At 40.1% G+C, this 19,891-nt stretch overlaps 2 protein-coding genes across 3 annotated transcripts in view; one reads left to right on the top strand and one right to left on the bottom strand.

The window, feature by feature from the left end:
- Positions 1 to 15: 15 nt before the first annotated feature.
- zdhhc22 (zinc finger DHHC-type palmitoyltransferase 22) lies at positions 16 to 5,079 on the bottom strand. The gene is made up of 4 exons (XM_035432388.1): positions 4,922 to 5,079; positions 4,351 to 4,420; positions 3,225 to 3,782; positions 16 to 2,233 (listed from the first exon to the last, which is right to left on the bottom strand). The coding sequence occupies exons 3-4, from the start codon at positions 3,778 to 3,780 to the stop codon at positions 1,962 to 1,964; spliced, it is 828 nt and encodes a 275-aa protein (XP_035288279.1). The 5' UTR covers positions 3,781 to 3,782; positions 4,351 to 4,420; positions 4,922 to 5,079; the 3' UTR covers positions 16 to 1,961.
- Positions 5,080 to 5,823: 744 nt separating this feature from the next.
- tmem63c (transmembrane protein 63C) overlaps positions 5,824 to 19,891 on the top strand; it is a 53,287-nt gene continuing 39,219 nt past the window's right edge. The window contains exon 1 of one of the 2 annotated variants that reach the window (XM_035389673.1): positions 5,824 to 5,925. The gene's annotated coding sequence lies outside the window, so the exon portion shown is untranslated. The remainder of the gene's footprint in view (positions 5,926 to 19,891) is intronic. The other variant, XM_035389664.1, reaches the window with a different exon arrangement.

Below are 19,891 nucleotides of genomic sequence, written 5' to 3'. Positions count from 1 at the left end.
AAAAGGACATGCCGAGAATTTTAAACACTTTTATTGGTTTAACAAGAAAAATTCTAGCCAGTTAAGGACTTAAAAGTACACAGTTCTACAAAGCATGTTCAGATAAAACCTGGTTGTTTCATCATTCTGTTACCTTAACAACTGAACAAGTATTCTGTGTAAGCTTCCGACATGTGTTTTGTATAATTAAGTTTAAACAAACACTTTATATACGAAGGATATATATCTATGTAATACACATACAAAACGTCAGAATGTAATTCTGTATTCGTGAAATAATGTCATTACACAGAAGCCTTTCTGTGTTTGGTCTAACTTCAACAAAGCAGCACGTACTTAATTTAAGACATGGGATGTGTGTGGATTCACAAGCCTTATTGGCTGGAACATGGTTTTTTTATTCTCCATTTTGTTCTCTCTGATTATAGAGAGGTCAGAGAAAGGTTCATTGGATAGTCCCCACAAGGATTACCACCTCCCCTTTTCATCATCACAGTACATTATGTTCTAGGAGCTCACTGAAATCTTGTTCAGCTTCCTGGAACAATTGTTTATTTGCCAAATAATGTGTGTGCAAGTAATTCCTCACACTTAAAAGCAGGGGCTAACAACAGAGATGTTTGAAATAATGAATATGCTTATAAACATACCAAAATGTACATTCTTTGTGACACTCTTGGAAAGTCGTAGAAAAGTTACATTCTTGTAGCGTGCACACCCTGTGGCAGTTTCCTGTGATCGAGGCTAAAGGTCATTGGCATTTCAGAAAGGTATTTATCACCTGCGGGTCTCATTTTTTTTTAACGTTCTGGTAAGTAGCCCTTCTGGTTTTAAGGATGTACCCAATAAGGACACTGGTAATCCCTGAAATGTACGAAACAAAAGAAAATTTCTTTCAGACTGTGTTTTTGTCCTGAAGATTATTTTTACACTGATACACTGATACAAGTTTTTGTCTTACTTAATGGGTACTCTTAATTAAAGAAGAATGTAATGAGTAAACCCTTCCCTGGCAGATACCCCCCTTGAATCCGTTCATAAGGTTTCAGACACAGTAATGGATATTGAGTCCTTGATTTATAGCAGGAGCTCAATATATTATGTATAATACACTAATTGCTACCAAAGCGGGTGGGGAGACATCACTTTCTACTTTCCTTGATTGCTGATATTAAGCAGTGCTAAACCTGAAAGGAAGAACTGATAAAGCATGTGCAACAGAGATGCTTCATTAGAGATGACATTATACTCCAGGGTAGTAAACAGAAAATGAGAGCGCTGCCTGTTCATTGTAACACTGTAGGCAAGAACACTGGCAATTTATGGTTACTTTGTATTAAGTTCAATATCATTCAATAGTAATGAACTTACGAAACCACTCGCTTACTTATAAGGCATCCTCTTTCACTCACAGTATTGGCAGAGATTCATCACCAACCATAACTCTTTACCGCCTCAGGGTCACACGCCCTACTGGCTCACCTCAAGAAACATGCAGGTTAATTAGGAGAGTAATTACATTGCTTGTTCTGACACTCTCCTACCGTTGCCATCTCTTGGTCATGATGTTTGGTGACAAAGGACTGAAACATTTTCACTGCACCATGCTGCACTATGCTGCACAAATGTGGTCGACATCAGACATCAAACGCCCAGTATTGTTCATCTGGTATCACAGACTATTTAACTTTCTCACCATATTGCATTAGTCATACAGAATGAAGAGCATAATAACCAAGTGAAAGTGAGAAATGTCAGCCTAGATTATCTAGTTCAGAACATCATGTTTCGGAATGCATGTTTTCAAATGACAACAAAAGCATTTTTCTATAAATGGTTCTCTTGTGCAGGAAATCCTGCTTCATGAGACAGATCGACACATGAGGTGAGTTGCACAGGCCTTTGAGAATGACAAATGGCACAAGACTTCTCCCAAGGTGGGCCTGGGCGTGGGTGTGGGCTCAGTCATGCTTGCGGGCATCGCTGGGCGAGGCCTCCACTGTCTGCACTGGCAGGAAGAAGCCCAGTACCCAGCGGGTGCCAAAGACGTCGCTCAGATTGGCCCTCCAGGAGGAGTGCGCCTCCACCAGCTGGCCCCGTCGAAACTGGCACCAGGTCTGACCCCGCGCCACCAGCAGCACCTGCTGGCAGCAGAAGCCAGCGCAGGTGAGGCCGATGCCCAGCCACACGTACAGCATCAGCACCAGGAAGAACTGCAGGCCAGATATGGTCCCTGAGAGGAGGACAAAGAGGCGCCCTTCAAAAAGCCGCTACATCACATCACTGCCTCTAACAACTGATCCAGTGTATTTACAATGAAGTGCTGAAGTGACTGCTGAACATACAAGAGGACGTTATTGTGCGTGCTACCAAGCAGGATGAACAGGAAGCAATGCTAAGTATAAAATGTATGTAAGTTTCTTAGATTTGTTCTGGGCTTTCTTATCATTACAGTGCCATGTACTATTACTTGGTGTGTAGTGAGTGTATTTATAATTCCGTGATACATTTCAAGGAGAAGACAGCACCATTTATAGTCATGCATGGTGATAGCTAAAAAAGTTTTGACCAGTAACATCTTTACATATATTCCTGTATTGCTACTGTTGTCTCAATTTAAATAAAATGAATGAAATAGCAAGAACTTCTAGGAAAAACAAGTTTGGATGAGCTATATACTTCAATGCATATTAAGATTTTCAGTCCTCCCTTTTTGAAAGGGTGCCAACTGTTCTTTATATCTGGGGGCATGTTTTTCATCATCCTTGATTTGTATTTATGTTTGCATTCAATGCCTCGGTTTCCAATCAACACAGTGACCAATTAAACCCACACCTTTGGATACTGAGAACAGTCAACAGCCCCTTAAAAAGGCAAGCTTGTGAGCCAGAGCCAGTAATCCCATAGTATAGTGCTTAATTGTGTTCATAAACAAAGGCTTCAGTTTATAAACACAGATAAACAAGGTCGATAATTTAAAAACAGGAACCAAATGAGAGATAGTCCTAATTTTCTCATCTCTGTATTTTCAGTTAATTTGTTTCTCAGTGGAGATTCCCTTAACCAAAGCCAGTCGAGGCATTGTAACTGAAACAGGTGTAGCAAAAATAGAAAATCATCAAATTCCCAAAATTCAGTGCTTCACCGAATTTCTGAATAAATTCAGAATAAATTCAGAATTATTCGAAAGCCCGGAAATAAGCGCACTTAGCACGTGAACTCACCAAGGAAGAAGTAACCAGTGGAAAGCGGCAATAAGGTGAGGAAGGTCAGTGGGTTTTCGAATGAAATTGAATACTCCACTGTGAGATAAGCCACTCCCAGAACCAAAGAATACAGACAGGTGCACGAGGTATAGATGCAAAACATTATGAAGTAGCGCATGTTTCTGTTGCCAATACAGTTTCCCGTGAAAAAACAGTGGTGGTCTCTTTTCAGGATCACTTTTTTGCAGAGTTTGCAGAAATGACGGCCGTTCAGGAGGTAATGAGCGTCCACCCGGTCCGGGCAATCTGGCGAACACATCGGTATTACATTTTCATTCGCGCTCTCTGCTGGGTGTCTAATCGTCATTGTGTAGTTACCCAGAGCATTCAGCATCAGGTATAGGAAAACGACGATATGGAAAAAAGTAGCAGCGCTTAGTTGGGTGCCCGGAGTTTGGAAAATTGTTGGTATGAAAAAGTAAAAGTGCAGGCCAAAGGTTACTATTGTCGCAGTGAAGAAGTAGGCGGGGGCGATAGCATTGAGGAGTCTGAGTTTCAACATTCTGATATACATTCCTGTGAAAATAAACAGTCATTAATTGAGCAATGTGACATTGGCTGAATGCTCAATATGAGAGATTCAGACGTGGAAACTATAATCTACTTTGCACCAAAGATTGAACAAGTGCAGTAAATAAATCAGGTCACGTTTATTTGGAGAATGTAGAACGTAAGCTAGGCTACTTGGTTAAAATGACTAATGTCACAAGATTGAGGTTTCACTGCCTGATATTTATACACCCCTATAATTTCTTAAAATAACAGGTTTATTGGCAGGGGCGAAATAGAAATGGCACCCACTCTTTTTTTCTTTTTCTTTTTTTTTTTACAATATAGTCAATATTATAACCCTATATCACGTTTTGGTTAAAATATTACTGTAGGCCCTTGAAGCCTTTTGAACTTTAGTTTAACTACAAGCTATGTTCCCATACAATCTTGCTCAAATTAGGCTAACATTTGATTTTCAAAAATAAATCTGCTAATCTGGATCTCAAATAGGCTAACACATTGTGCTCTTTGAGACAAAGCTAACATAGGCAATGAACAATGCCCTATAAACCACCTATCCTGGCGATCTTACCTGTGTCGATTTAGCTGCACAGAAGAGTTAGCCGGTTAAATCCAGATATATCACGCTCCTATGTCTGCCTCTGGTGGGTGAAAAACGTGACATTTTCATCTTTACAGAAACGAAAACAGCACAATTACGAAACATTTACTGCGGTCGTTCTATGGCAGAACTTAACAGCCCATTCACTTGAAATGACGAACGACGCATCAATACATCACCAGTGAAATATCTACATCCTTTTAATTTGTGTCCAACTATAAATGCAGAAATATTCTCTTGAAACGTAAGAAGTTAAATAACTGTGCAAACTGTGCTATGTAGGAAATCCCTCAGTGGTTTTGATTTTATTTTAGACATTGCGTTATATATAAGGAAGGCTGTGAGAGTTTAATTCAATCGTTTAAAAACAAATACCTTCCGTTTCGCAATGCATAGCGACACATCGGCATGTGGCAAATGCAGGAATGCCGATAAATACTGGTTGAACTTTAGATTAATATTGTTGATTATATCTTATGTATGAAATTGTTATTCTTTATATCGCATTACGTCGTGAACTGAATTGTAAAACATCCATTACCTGCCGTCAGCTTCTTTCATACGACGGAGCTGTTCTTTCAGCACCAAACCACTAAAGCTCGTGCACGGACACATCAACAGGGATGCACAACCACAATTCTATGTGCACAACTCATTCAAAAAACAAGGAGATTCCTTGCTGCCAAGAAGATCCAAATGTTAGCTTTTGATACTGCCGCTGTGTTGAGGATTGTGTAGCACCGCCTACTGGTGTGGACACCAACATTACTAATACAAAACAACCCAGGTAACGGTGAGATTTTCCAGATAAAAACATGCGAACTTATTTTGCCTCAATTCTGCCTCACAGTCGCCTTGGACTATATTAATAGGCTAGATCATATGCATGTATGTATGTATGTATGCATTCATGCATGCATGCACGTATGTATATATGTATTCATTCATTCATATGTGCATGAAATATATTGGCGAGAGGCCATCCCCATCTTCAGTTAATGGATTCATATAGTCTGATATGTTACCAGCAGATGTCCCCATTCAACCATTAATAACAATTCCGACCTTTGAATGTCAACAATTGTAGTTGACTATGTTTTGTGACACCGTGACCTGACACATGCTTATTGTTAAAATAATACACTGTAATCTTTTTGAAAATGTTTGTGATTTGAAATTGTTATATGGTAGAACATTCAGAGAAATCAGTGTAGTATTTTAAACTGTTTCCATATACACAAAACTACAGAATTGATACTGTTACTATTCTTTCTTGCTGTTTTTCTTTTCAGAATATAACTGATTGTGAACAATTCAAGAACATGCATTCAGCTTAAATACATAGATAAATATATGAGGTAATACATGAAGGAACGTAAACAATGTTCATGATAATTCCGAGTTTGACCATGGTCCCTTGTCTTGAATCAGGTGTGAATTTTTAGACGGTCCCTGAGCCTGTGGGAGTTCCTCTTGGTTCTCGGTGCTGATGCAGAAAACCAAGAGCATCCTGACCTGACGTTGACGAAAACTACCGTTGAAAAGGTGAGCTATTTTAATTGTGTGTTGGCTGTCAGTATTACTACTAATTATTTCGAAATATCATAATTATTTTTGTCACGCATGCGGTCTGAATGCACGCAGTCCAGTTATCGTTAAGTTGGCTATATCTTTAAAAAAGTGGGTGGATTGATTGAGCAGTTGTGTATGGATACTGCAGTAGTGAACATAACAAAACAACCAGCAGAAAAACACATTGAAATTGATAGTGCGCGTGTTCTGCATGGGGATATTATACAATGTGACATTAGATGAGGAGTTAAACGAGTATTTGAAAAATGTTGTGCTTCATTATTAGCACAACTTGGTTTTAAAGTGACTCCGCCCATTGGGGACCCCGTCTCCCCGAAGGAATTTTCTCCATCAGTTAAAATGTATATGCTTCTTGCGTTTTTCAAATTAATCATTGCTAGGTTAGATTTCTAGTGTTTTAGAGCACGTTTCTCAATACAAGAAGCAAGCATTGATATGTAGAACGATTGTCGCGATAAATATTCGAAATATTGTTGTCAGTTTAGGAATTAAAAATGAATTCCATGTGATAAAGATCGATGTAAAATAAACCGACGATAGTCATAAGTGCATGTATAGTGTCTTTAGAAACAATGCAGTTATCATGCTGTAGGACTTACTAAGCCACATGTTAACAGTGGCCAGAAAGCAATGTGTGTGATGTGAGTGTATTTTGGATATATGTTACGAAAGCAGACTTGTTACTTCAAAACATTTTAAAGACATACTGAATGTATGAAAATGGCATACTTTCGCTGCGGATTTAAATTCATTGACCACAATCCATATTCCCTTCCAGACTGGAATATTCTTTGTGACCTCATAGATATAAGGAACAATAATCAAAGTCCTCATTTTTGTGTGTCCTTAAAAGTAGACAAAATAACAAGAATAACAAAAACAATCTAATCTCTGTCTTTGCAGCAGTATGCTATTGAAGTATTGTGCAGTTTTTTATTTATACTTTAAACTGATTACTTACATTAAAAGTAAAGGTAATGTGCCTGCTCCAGTGAGTGATGCAAGCCAAATCTTGGAAATTCAGGTACAATATATAAATGACTTTTTGTTATAATAAGAAGTGATGGAAAGCCTGTCTCCTTGGTATAATGCAATACATACCAGTTTGTTATTGTTGTTGTTCTTGCTGTTGTTTGTAAAACAACCATGTCACATATATCATATCATAATGATTTAGGGTGTAGTGCTTGTATGCTAATAATGCATAGAATGGTAACATGTTTTAGTTTTTTAAAATAAGAGCTTATATACAACCATATCATATGCACTATATAATATATTTTATTATCATAAATAAACTGTTCAAACAGGATAAATGAATGACTGTTGACAAACTTTTTCTGTGGATTATCGTATCCCCTGCCTACATTAGTTAGTTGTGTATACTGTCTGGTAAATTTACCAGGCTTTTGCACAGGCAACTACCTGAGGCATTTCCGCTGAGCTCTATGGTATATTTGAGCATTTAGAATCCACTTCTATACAGAAATATGAATATGATAATGTGAATTGGCTATTATTTGCAGTGGGTATTGCTGCTTGTGAGTTTGATATTTATGAATATCTGTTGTAATATGTGGCCTCACATTTCCATTTTTCCCCATTAAGAATATTGGCTGAAACACTTCCAAATGTGTTGTACATCTTGTTGACATTTGTGGTATTCAAAGCTTTTAAGGAAATAAGCTTTTCAAATGCCATAATTATAATTGGTTTGTGACTGTTGGTCTAAAACCTTTCCTGCCCTAGGAATTGGCATCTTATTGGGTCATTTGTTTTATCTTTCTGGCTTAACTTGCTCAATAGCTGTAATAAGTGTACCAAAAGGAAAGTCTATTTAATCTCAGAAAACCTATGTTTATTATAACATTGAATACAAACATTATTTCTGTATTTCACAGATTTTCATAAGGCCTCATATTTAATTCAATTGCAGTTCAGCTTTAGTTTAGGGCCAGTGAAATGATCATGAAATATTTTCTTTTTTTTTTTTTTTTTTGAAGGAGGACAGTCTACATTCCTTATCCATTCTTTCACTTTTCTCAGAAAGGGGAAGTAAAGTAGAGAAGATTTGTCTCTAGAAAGGTATTGGTCCTCAGGTTGGGTGCAGAAAAATAGGAGACCAGGTGCATTTTTCCTCTTAAGCTTTCTATTGAGTCTGCAGTTCTGTTTCAAGGCTTTTAATTAGACACGTACAAGGTCTTCCTTTGATTCCTTTCCTTCTCCATGATGTGTGCTTCCGGAGTCTTTATTTTCACAGTTGCATGTTTCAGAGAATATGAGATGGGATGCGCTTCCTCGTTTTTAGTATTGCATGTCTTGCCCTTTGCTATAATGCAATACATTTCACTGTGGAAACAATCCGGACTTCTTCAGCATTCACAATAGAATGTAAGGGACAGGACAGCCATGGCAGAATTAGTGGAAGCAAGCGTTTTTTTTTTTCTCTCTTCTCTCAAGAAAGGAAAAGGATATTTGTTGAGACCTTTTTTTTCTCCTCGCAACAGACGCATTAATATTGCAACAAGCTTTCAGTTTTCAGAATGAAAGTTGATATACTGTAGCAGGGAGATGGACCCCAGTTTAAGCTGCTTGGTTCTTTAAATATTCATCAGCATTAAAAATAAGAGGTTAACAAAGCTCTGCGGGACCACTGGAATTAAACTTAAGCTTTGATGTCCAAAGGTGCAAGCCCTTCTTGTGTGACTGTGAGCGAACAGGGATTTGTCCTCCTGTATGCCATGGCACGCTCGGATGTCTAAGCTGCAGTGTCTCACAGGAAGGAGTGTCTTTGATCAATAGTCCATCTGCCTATGAGTTGACAAGCCAGTTTTATTCTAAAACCACCCATCATGGATCATGCTTTTCATATTACTTTGCTCAGAAAAAAAAACATTTCTCCACCAACAAAAACATTGCACAGTGTACTACTTTGTTCAGTTGTTGAATTTTTATGTCTGAAATGTTTATGGAAGAAGGTCTAACATGGAAGAGATTCCTACTGTGTAATGTCCCAGGTTCTCTGTCTCACTAAACTTTGGTTAGATATTCCTCTTCACAGCACCCTGCTGAAGTCCAATTTTGGCAGGATCCTAAAGTAAATTAATTAAATTCCGTGAAATTAAAAATTTTATAAGCAATCCAGAAAAGACAACTGATCAGTAAGGTAGTTGAGCCATTTTATTTAGTTGTAAAACTCTAGAGAGCTGCTGCCCTGTGTAGTTTGGGGGGTATTGGTAGCAGTCACAGAGCTGGGGGGGGGATTTCACCAACTATCATGAATGCACCATCTCTTTTTCCCAATTTCCCCGATACAGATGGCACCCTTGGCAACTGCCTATACCACCTAAACATAGAACCAGCCCTGTCCTAACCTATCCTTTTTGGAAAAAATGAAATCCAGAGCAAGATCTTAAGGTACTGCTGTTTGGATGGGGTGTTAGGTGTCTTGTTTGACTGTTCTAAAGTCCTGGACTGAAGTTAACATGGCGTCATGGGAACAGAGGGCCAGAGGATGCTGAGAGATGTGGTTCATTTGGCCTCTTGCATGTAGAAGTGGCATAGTGCTCCTTTTGTTTATCATTGATCTGTATTCAATGGAGGGGATTCTCCCCAGTAACTGTGATGTGGAATCATTTTTCCTCTACCTCTATTCTCAACATCAGTACTGCCATTATTGCTTCCTTGGTTGATGTCCTGCTTCCTGGGAGTGTCAGTAAATTTGCATTGAGGTGCATCTGAGTGTCTTGTTGGATTCCTTTCTGATAAGTACAGTCAGGTATGCTTGGACACATGCACGTGTGCTTTTACAAACATTTATCCTTACTTATATCCATAACCACAATCATGTTTTCTCAGAAACACACACATACGCACATGCTTGTGAACACAAATGCACGCACATGCTGCGTCAGCAGATCGACTTCCTGGGCCATATTATTCCACTGTGAATCTCATCAATCATCAGCTCTCTGCAGTGAAGATGAGAAGCCCCCGCCTATCCTGTATCCTATCCCGATGCATTCGTCTCTCGATCAACCAATCTCTGACCTGCTGCTTCCTCTCCAGTCACCTCGGAAGTCTCTGTCATTTGCTCTTTGGAATGAGAAGGTTAGTGTGCGGGGTGTCACCCCATATAAGAAACCAGGCTGAATCTGACACCTTCACTCCCCCAGCCCGTGCTCGTTGTTGGGTGTAGTAATAAGAACTCTGAGCGGAGGGCATGGGAAATCAATGGGATCTCAAAGGAGTGGCACTGTGTGGTGCAGCCCCCTAAGTCGCAGAAGATGGATCCTGTTCATCCCTACTGGAAAGAATTGTGGCTATTAAGGGGTTTTAATTGGAATCGCTTGCTACTTTGCTTTGATGAGCAATATCTGTGTGTATTTCTCCTTCGTTTCCCTTGTGATGCTGGCATATTGCTGGAAAAGTCTGATGCACATCCGTGACTCATCTCTTCTCATCTTGTGAATGTTCTGAAGGCCTGTTCTCAGATCTCCTCCCTCATAATTTTTGACCTGTGAAAGTATCGACTCTCATGATTCATGAAAGCTACGTGCTTAATTAGACCGGGGAACAATTTCATACCTGATCAATGAACGGAACCAAAATAATGTCTCTATTTGACCTCCAGGCGCTGTTCTGGTTCCCTTAGTTACTGTACCAGTGTTTTCCCCTTGGGATAACCCAATGCTGCATGATGGCAGATGAAGACAAATGGGTTTTAATTTACAGACCTCTCTCTTTCTAATTTGCTCTTTGGGCATTATAGCTCACTTTAACCGCAAAGGGCTACAGAGGAAAGGAGAGGAGATTAAGATCTCCTTCAAAAGCTAAGGATGCATTTCAATAAACACCATTACACACATGCCAGCTTCTCATTCACACCTTATATACAGCCTCTGTTTAACTTCGGATACTCGGGACACAGGAGGCAGCAGGTGTCCTATAGGGCACTTCCTTTGCTGTGCATCTTATTCAACGCACCATCTTCTGCTTCCTTATTAACTGCTGCAGCACCTTCCATCCCATACAGACAATCTGAGATGCCCTGTATTGTTGGAGTAGGAACGCGTAACTGTTGTGTGACTGTATCCATTCCATATTTATTCTCTTATTTTTTTCCACTGCAGTCTATGTTTTTGTGCTTGAAATCCCTTCGGGAGCACAATAACAGGCGCGTGGGTGAATAATAACTATTTTCAATGCAGATGACAACAGTTGTTTCCCCAAAAGTGACATCTTTATACCTTGTGTATTGTGTTTAATTGGGTGGCATGGGTTCATCGCCGTGACAGCCTGGCACTCCTACTCATTTCCTGTCTGTCACATCGGCTTCTCACCACTAAGTTGAGAATGGGAATTAAGGAGGCCCACATTTTATTTCCCCTTGTTAAATGGATATATTTAGAAATTTAGCTCATCTCACTAGTTAATCACTGTATTTTGAACAGATTTTCAGGTCTTATTAATAACTTTTTTTAAGGTTTTGCATAGTGTTGCCTCTCAGTACATCTCAGAGTTACCTGTTCAAGCATCTCCTGGTTTTCTGTCCCCAGAAAGCATGATTTAAAAAAACTTATTTAACCAGACAGAAGATGGAATGTCTTGCCAATCAGAACAATCAGGGCTCAAGAGTCTTCTCTGGAACATCCTTCTGAAAAATACATTTTTAGAACTTTCTTTTTATCATTTATAAATTTTATCTTAATTTTAATCTTAATTATTTTATATTTTCTTGTATTTTAGTTGTTACAACTTATTTAAGTTTTTCAACCAATATTTTGAATGTTTGAAAAGTGTTTATTATTAATTCCTCCATCAACAGAGTTGACGGTGGCTGTGTTTTCACCCCATTCCATCTGTCGGTTTTTGTCTGTTTGTTAGCAGAGTATCTCCAAAAGTTATGCATGGATTTGAATGAAACTTTGTGGAAGACTTGGTATTGGGGCAAGGATGGACCAATAAACACCAACTGGCCAAAGGGGGGTGTGGCAGTAGGTGTGGCTTTTCACAAAAATGGCATATAAATTTCAAATGTATTTGCATAATTCCACAGAACTTTGGGCAAAGGATGATTTGGGGACCAAGAAGAACTGATTGGTTTTTCACACCAGTTGGCCAAAGGGGGATATAGTGGGTGTGGCTTCTCACAAAATGGCATGTAAATTCCACATAATACCACAAAACTTTGTGGGAAGTGTTGGTCATGAGGCAAGGAAGAACAGATTTTTTTTTTCACCAATTGCTCAATGGGTGTGTTGGCAGGGGCCATGGCTTTTCACAAAAAGGCATGTAACTTCCAAACTGATTGACATAATACCCTGAAACACCTTGTGCATCTACTGTATCAGCAGGCGGGTGCTGGGGAATTCTTTTCTGGCCACTGAACAAATAGTACTGATTGGCCATGTGATGTTGCAATGACTGACTAAAATGCTTAAGAGTGGCTAGAATTTAAACAGGCGTGTCTCATGCCCGATTTGAGACACAGTCATGAAAATGCATGCAGCTCCTGATGTGAAGGGTATGGAAGAAATTATTAACTTTTGATAAAAATCCAACATGTGGAACTGGCATATCTTGACAGTCGCATAGTGTTGGCAGAGATATGCGCTCAACTGAGTGCCATCTTGTTGTTGTTGTTATTATTATTATTATTATTATTATTATAAACTCACAGGTTGAGCAGGGAATTTGGGAGGTGCATCAGAGTAGTTCCTACCAGCTGCTTTCTGTCTCAGGGATTTGGTCTCCATAGAGACAGGCCCTACCCCTACATACAAGGTTGTGAATGGAGAGCCACTCATGATGTTTAATTCACAGTTAGGTGGTATTTTGTCTAGTCATAATATTACAAATGTGTGATTCGGTGATACGGTGAAGTCAAATAGGCATTAATTTGAAATATTTTCATATTGTTTGTACTATTTAGATCAGGGACAGTTCTAATCTTAGAGGCGCACAGTGCGGTGTCTGTTCTGTATTAACACAAACGTATTAACTGTAATGCTAAAGAACTGAATTGGACAGTAAATCCGGAAGATTAAACCAGTGCTACAGTATGTACGAATACACACCTCTGTATCAGGGGCAAGGAATTGTTTGGTTTTAAAAGATAGCCACGTGATCACCTGATTTCAGATGAGTAGTAAAATGAGCCTAGCAGTGTTCAGACACTTGGAGACACCCCTGCTTTGCTGTATCGTGTAGTAATTCCCGTCCAACCCCCACCCCCTCCAGGCATAAAGCTGACCAGGGTGCATCATAGCCAGCGCTACTCAGTCCCGAGCGAGGCCTCACTCCCTTTGCCAGCTCTGGTCCTCTGGCCTCTGATATTCTCCCGCTCTATCGGACTGACCCGTGCTGCTCAGAGAGATTCCCTCTGACACTTCTGGAGCCCGAGGAGTGGGCACTGATTTGACATGTTTACCGTTCCCATCACTTTCACAGCCACCTTATTAGTTTCATTTCTGTCTCTCATTAACTCCTCCATTCCACAGTGTATCAGATGCTTTTTGACAGCGGGCAGTTGGCTGTCTTTGCTCGTCTTAGTTTGGTTGACGCCGTTCCCTAATTCATTTTGAGTACTGTGGCAACGGCACGTGCATGGACAGAACATATAATTTAAATTCCTTGAAACGTCAAAAGAAATGTTCTTAGCAAGTGATCATGAAAATTGACTGAAGCACATTCATGATGCCAAAAATTAAAGCTGGAAAACAATAACAGAAATCTTTAAATGTGACAATTAATCTTTTACAAATCTTCGGTAATTTTATTCTTTTACACAGTTTAGAGAGATTGTGACTGTTATATTGTCATATAAACAAGTCAGATTTCAGCAGTGTAAACAAATTAAACCTGTCAAATTATAGCAGTATTAAGTATAAACTCTTGTAACTTAATCAGTTGGGACCAGTATAATCTCATGTTAACTTGTCAGATTGTAGCAATGTGAAATTGGTCCTAATTTATCAGGGTGAACATGTGCAAACTTATGTAAACTTGTAATTATAACAGTTGTAGCTGTGTGAACTTATTTAATGACTGACTTGGCAGCAGTGTAAACTAATGTAAACTTGTCAGACTCTAGCAGTGTAAACCCATGTAACCTGGTTGGAATATAGCCATGTAAACGTGTGTAAACTTGGTTAATTGCAACAGTATATGCTTGTGTGAACTGGTCAGATAGCAGTTTAAACCATGTAAATGACTCAGTAGTAGTGACCAATTGTGTAACTGACAGTGTGACCATGGGAGAAAGGCGGTGTCCTCTTTATCACTTTACTGTTTCCGGGTGGCAGTGGCCATATGCAGGTCAGTAGTATGTGCTGCTGTTTGAGCAGTCAACCTGGGTCTCTGATCCTTAACACCGCTCACAGCAGATGGGCTAAGCTGTGCCTCGCCTTGCGAGCTGATTATGCGTAGCCCATCTAAAAGCAGGTGCTCCATTTATTTAACAAGCAAACTCAGGGCCGCTGCTACTCTGGTCATGGCTCATCTAACCTCTGGCGAGTGCTTTGGAGGAATGATGCCACCTTGGCCCGTAAACGGCTCTCTCAGCAGATCTGCTAGCATTAGTGGGAGAGGCTATTGACATTATGGTTGGAGGAGGAGGGTAATGAAGGTATCCACAATCAGGCATTTGCTGACTAGATGCATGCTGGTTTCATCGTGATTGAACTCAGGGTTCATAGTCAGACCCTGGAGCACTCAGAGGTGGCAGCCTTAATAGAGATTATGAAATGAAGGGGGAGTGCAGGTAAACTGGCTGTGGACATCACTTTGAGTTTCCTCTCTGTCTAGTGCTGGCAGAGTCTGGAAAAGGGACATGCCTGACTGCCAGACTGAGCATGTGTTGCGGCCCCGCCCCTTCCTATTGGCCATCCCCATGTGTCCCCAGGGCCCCTCTGGCTGGTGCAAACAGATGGAGAGGCCTTGTCTTTACCCGAGACCCACTCAGCAGAACCTGTGGCCCCTCTTACCCACAGGCCAGAGTGGCTTCTCTGTTTCCACACATACGAATGATGCATCAGCTTTATTCCCAGAGAAGTACTCGAACGATTCCAGTAACTGACAACAGTATGATGTCATAATACAATTTCAAGTGTGATTCTTGTGCCCTATGGGGGAGTCCCTTGTTATGGATATAGATAAACAACTATTTCTGTAATCCTGACTTTATCATAAGCTATTCAAACGTAATATATTTGCCAGATTTTTCTGTCATATGGGTTACCTTGAAGTTGCACTTGAAAGGATTCAGTTGTTTGTTGCATTATTGTCTGAACAATTGGTAGACCAGTTACATTAAGTTGCATATATAATAATAAATTTAAGAATAAACTGTTCTTTTTTAAAAGATTGAGGAACTGTGCACTTGAATAATGGCAAAGATGGCTATTGAAAGTCATTTCAATACAAATTGAATTATTTTGCGATGCACAACTAAAAGAAAATAATTATTCTGATACCATACCCTAATCTTTATTATGAACTTTTATATAAACGTTTTATATATTATCTCATGAATCTCGTGTGACTGTTATCTGAACCCCATTGCTACTGATTAGGTGTTCTTTTTTTGTTTCCAGAGGCTGTTGTTATTTTAGTCATTTGTTTATTATAATTCATTGCTCATTAGGGTAGTTTTGTTCTTGTTTGCATGACTTCATTTAATAGGGTAGTAGATGTCAGTGGAGCCTGCACTTTTTGCACTTACTGTCTCTCTTATACTTTCAATCCCTGCACTTCAATCTCTAATATTTGCATCTGTGATTGCACTGTGCATCACTCTGGATAAGAGGGTCTGCAAACTGCCAATAATTTAAATGGGAATCTATTTTCGGTAGCGCAGAGTACGGTGCTCAAATGAATATCTCAAATGAATGATGTTTTTAAAATTCATGTTCCACTGCCCCCAATGGCCGGCTTTCACGTTGGGAGCTTTGTAATTTGGTGTCTAATCCTCAATTGTGTTCTAGGATGAGCCCTGCCCTTTGCTGATAAGTACAGGGGATCGGGCCTGACAATGGTGGCGGCATTGTGCTCGTCTGAATGGCATGCTAAAAAACCGGGCTAGATAACGTCTGCTTTCGACTCTCTCACCAGCATCAGCCCTTTGCCCAGACTGAGAACAGATAAGGCGCAGGGGGAAGGGAGATGATGAAGGTGCTGAGAAAGGACAGTATCGTTGGGATGAGGTGAAGACGCAAGTAGAAGGAATGTGAGGACCCGGAGCATCATAAAGGATGTTAGCGTCAGGAGAGCACAGGGGTGTGAGGAGGGAGAGTAATGGAGGGATGTGTGAGGAATGGGAAGAGTATGGATCAGGTGTGAGGAAGGAGTGGAGGAGTAGAGAGAGCACATCAGAAGGCTGTGCTGCTGTGGGAGCAGACACTTTCTTATGAAAGATTGCATCATATAAAATACCTCTGCACGTACTTTATGAATATCTCTTCTGAAACTGCATCACCGTGTAAATCTTCTTGAAGTTATTTATCCCAAAAGCAGCGGCTCCATTCGTCTGTTCTAAAAGAGAACTTCTGCTGCAAAGACACCTCTTCCTTGCTACAGTATGTTTGTTTATTCGGCTAGCGTATCATTGCTAATCACCGTCTCTGATAATGCCTAATGGATGGTGACTTACTTTTATCTCTTTAGCATCCCCACTGGGTAATTATGCCTTTGGTAATAAGGATATGGTAGGCGGGGCGGTGTGGAAACTCATGCATATTGATGAGCTTGGTGCATCAGAGGGGAGCTGAGGTGGTGAACACCAACATTCTTTCCCAATCCACTTTCTGGCAAACAAGCTACTTGAGCAACTCAAACCAGTGCCAGAGGGAGAGAGAATGTAAAACCACATATGGATCACTGCCTGTGCACTGAACTGCAAAAACAATACCCACAGCCTGACAACTGTTTTATTTATGGTAATTACCCATGGTCTTGGATTTTGCTGAGAATGTTTTTTTGTTTTTTTTTTATCTCAAAGAGCGACAGTCGACAAGATGCAGCCACTGAGTTGATGAATACTCGGGTGTAATTTATGGTTCATTTCTTGCCATTCAGGGTTCCGTGTGGTGTCATGTCTGCCCAGTTGGGTCATGAATCTGGGAGCTGCCTGACACTTTTACTGGGTAGAAATCCTTTTCATTCGTGGTTTCTGGTTTGCATTATTTATGTATAAATACTACTTCTACTTTTCATGCATGAATTATGCACAGGAATTTGTCTGTGATAGTGTAATTAATGCCATGTGAAAAACTACATGTGAAAGAAATAGCTGGTTTTGACATTAATTTTTAAGCTAGTTTTGAAGCCATGTGAATGTATGCTTAATTCATGCAATTAAATTGAAACTATTTAACACAAATATTTGATTTCAATCATTTAAATGTAATTTAAATAATCATTTAAATGTAATTTAAGTTTCACTGCAAATGATTTGTGAACTTGATTCAGGTCTTCACTACAGTGGCAGAAGGCAGTTGTTTTGGAATCTCCTTTGTATTTTTGGTCACAGGTTATTAGTCTCTGTAGTACATAAGGAAATGTAATGGAGCATAGTGTAGGGGTTACATTACCAATAAGAAATACTTGCTGAGGATTATGTGATCTGTGGCATGGCTTGCTTTCTGTTTGTACTCATCCACAGTGCATTTGGTTTAAACCCTGGTGTAGGTCACGTGGTTCATTAATTCTCCCTCATGCTGAAAAGGTAACCTGGAAACTGTTGGCCAGATATGAATTTAGCAGTTTTAATAGTTGAGTAGTAAATTCATGAGAATGTGAGAATTTGAGGAAAATATGTTTTAATGGCCATTTTATTAACCGTATTCAAAACAGTCTTGGCTTTTTAATCCAGCTGGGAGGAACTGCACCTACACCCAGCACCTAGACCAGAGCAGCAGCAAGCAGAGCAGGTGTAGACCAGCTACCCTGCCAGATGAAGAAAAACACTACTGGCTAACTAATCACGTGACTAACTGAAATACTAGTTTAAGTAGACTGTTGCAACCACTGGAAGGCCACAGAACACGTCTTTACATTACTGGAAATAGAGACAGCCATCTGAGAGTGATGACGCCTACCATTGCCTAGCAACTAAGCGAGTTCCCCTGCTTGAACTAGCTTCCCTCCATATGTCAGGTATGAAAAAACAGCAGCAGGTGGATGGTTTAGTTTAGGCCTCACTAAACCTGCAAAGCCATTGCTGGATGCAAGACAACACCATTCTGAGATGACCACAAAACAGCCCTCCAAGGGCATTGCAACACAGATGTCCCCCCATCCAGTAAAATCGCCTTCATGAAAATGACTGATTCTTATGTGACTCACAAAACACTTGATATTCATTGGTGTTAGTAAGGGGCACTGTCTGTTGGTTTTAATAGTGTGACCCCCATCTCCATGGCCCGTTTTCCATGGACTAGCCTTGACCTACCTACAAGAACGGCAGACCAATCAGACATGTAATCTGGCATTTCTGTTTTTTCTTTTTCTGTTGCTGGGGATGTCATGGTTGCGCCCGGCTCATGTAGCGCACCCTGCATTGCGTGTGCGCCGCACAGCCCTCCTTCACCTTCTGTTCCTGTTTGTCTTCAGCGTGGGTGTTCCAGTGTGGTTCCAGAGTTTCTGAACAGCCCAGTAAGGCAGCCTGTGGTGCGCACTGTTCTCTGCTAAAACCTTCCCCGGTGGCAGCTTTGATTGCAAAATAATCCATAATTGCAGCGGTCTCCCATTTACAACAGAGCACGTAAAAACTGCAGAGGACATTACTGCCCTGTTGTTCCGGCATTGTGTTCTCTGTCTGTATGGCAGTAGGTTCGCAGAAAAGAGTGCATTTCTTTTCTTTTTTCAGAATCTCAATCTTCCTGTGTGGGTGGGGGAAGAAGAAGAATGTGGAGGCTCTTGTGTTGGGTCATACAATGAGCACATTGGATGATGCATCTCTCTGTTGAATCCACTGTTTTATTTCAGCCACTGTGACCACAGCAAGCGAACAAAACTTATGTGGACAATGCTTGCAATGCACAGCTGTGATCATGTTGCATTTATGGTGTGAAAAACAGACTCCTTGGAGCTGAAGCTCGTCAGAAAATGGTTATGAAGAAGATGGAAAATGGAATCATCAGTGCCTGATGATAATACTGGAAGGGAAAAGTCCACTTCAGTTTACTGTATTGACGGACTCTCCACGTGTTGGCCAGGATGTATGTCGCTTGGATGCACAAAGCTCAGAGGCCTCATGCACATTCAAACTCTTTTTTCATTTTGGGCCTCTCTCAGATATAAAATGAACATTTTTAAAATTTCTAATTATTGTCTTTTCTAATATGCATGCTTGATGATCTTTGATTATACGAGTCAAAAGTATTCTTCTAAATATGGCTGAGAACACCGGTAAAACCCTAATCCCCTTTCCACTGTGTTGCTTGCTCTTCCAGTCAATTGGCATCAGAAATAATAAAATGGTCACAAGATCTTACCTCAATGGGGGAGGTAGTACCTTGACCCACAATGCACATTTGGACCGGATAGAAATGAGCAGGCATTACGACTTGTTATCATTAGAATATTTTTGTTGGCACCAGATTTGCCGCGTACATTGCGGCAGTTATGCCAATCAGTTGGCAAACTAGAGTGGTGAGTATGACTAGTCACTGTCTCTAAATGTGCGAAAATAGTGAAACACACATTCAATCATCTTTTGGTTCATTTTGGGAAATAATTAGTTAGATGAATTGCTTATTACCAGTTAATATAATTAGCTTTCTGGTAGCTACTGCCCTGCAGCTTCCAGCCTGGTGATTGCTTGGGGTTAATACCTATTCCTATATATACTCTAATGTTAATACGCGTCCCAGAAAACCTGGAAATTCTAGTTAGTCATTGAGAACATGTGGAAAAT

The sequence above is a fragment of the Anguilla anguilla genome, chromosome 1 (genome assembly GCF_013347855.1).
Source record: "Anguilla anguilla isolate fAngAng1 chromosome 1, fAngAng1.pri, whole genome shotgun sequence".
NCBI classification, from domain to species: Eukaryota; Metazoa; Chordata; class Actinopteri; order Anguilliformes; family Anguillidae; genus Anguilla; species Anguilla anguilla.
This window is presented reverse-complemented; position numbering and strand designations above follow the sequence as displayed.

What these genes read in the sequence shown, in the direction of transcription:
- zdhhc22 (XM_035432388.1), bottom strand. Translation starts at nt 3,780, where the DNA reads ATGTATATCAGAATGTTGAAACTCAGACTCCTCAATGCTATCGCCCCC. An exon ending in CACTGGTTACTTCTTCCTTG is followed by an intron (nt 2,234 to 3,224) that starts GTGAGTTCACGT and finishes TCCTCCTCTCAG; the next exon opens with GGACCATATCTGGCCTGCAG.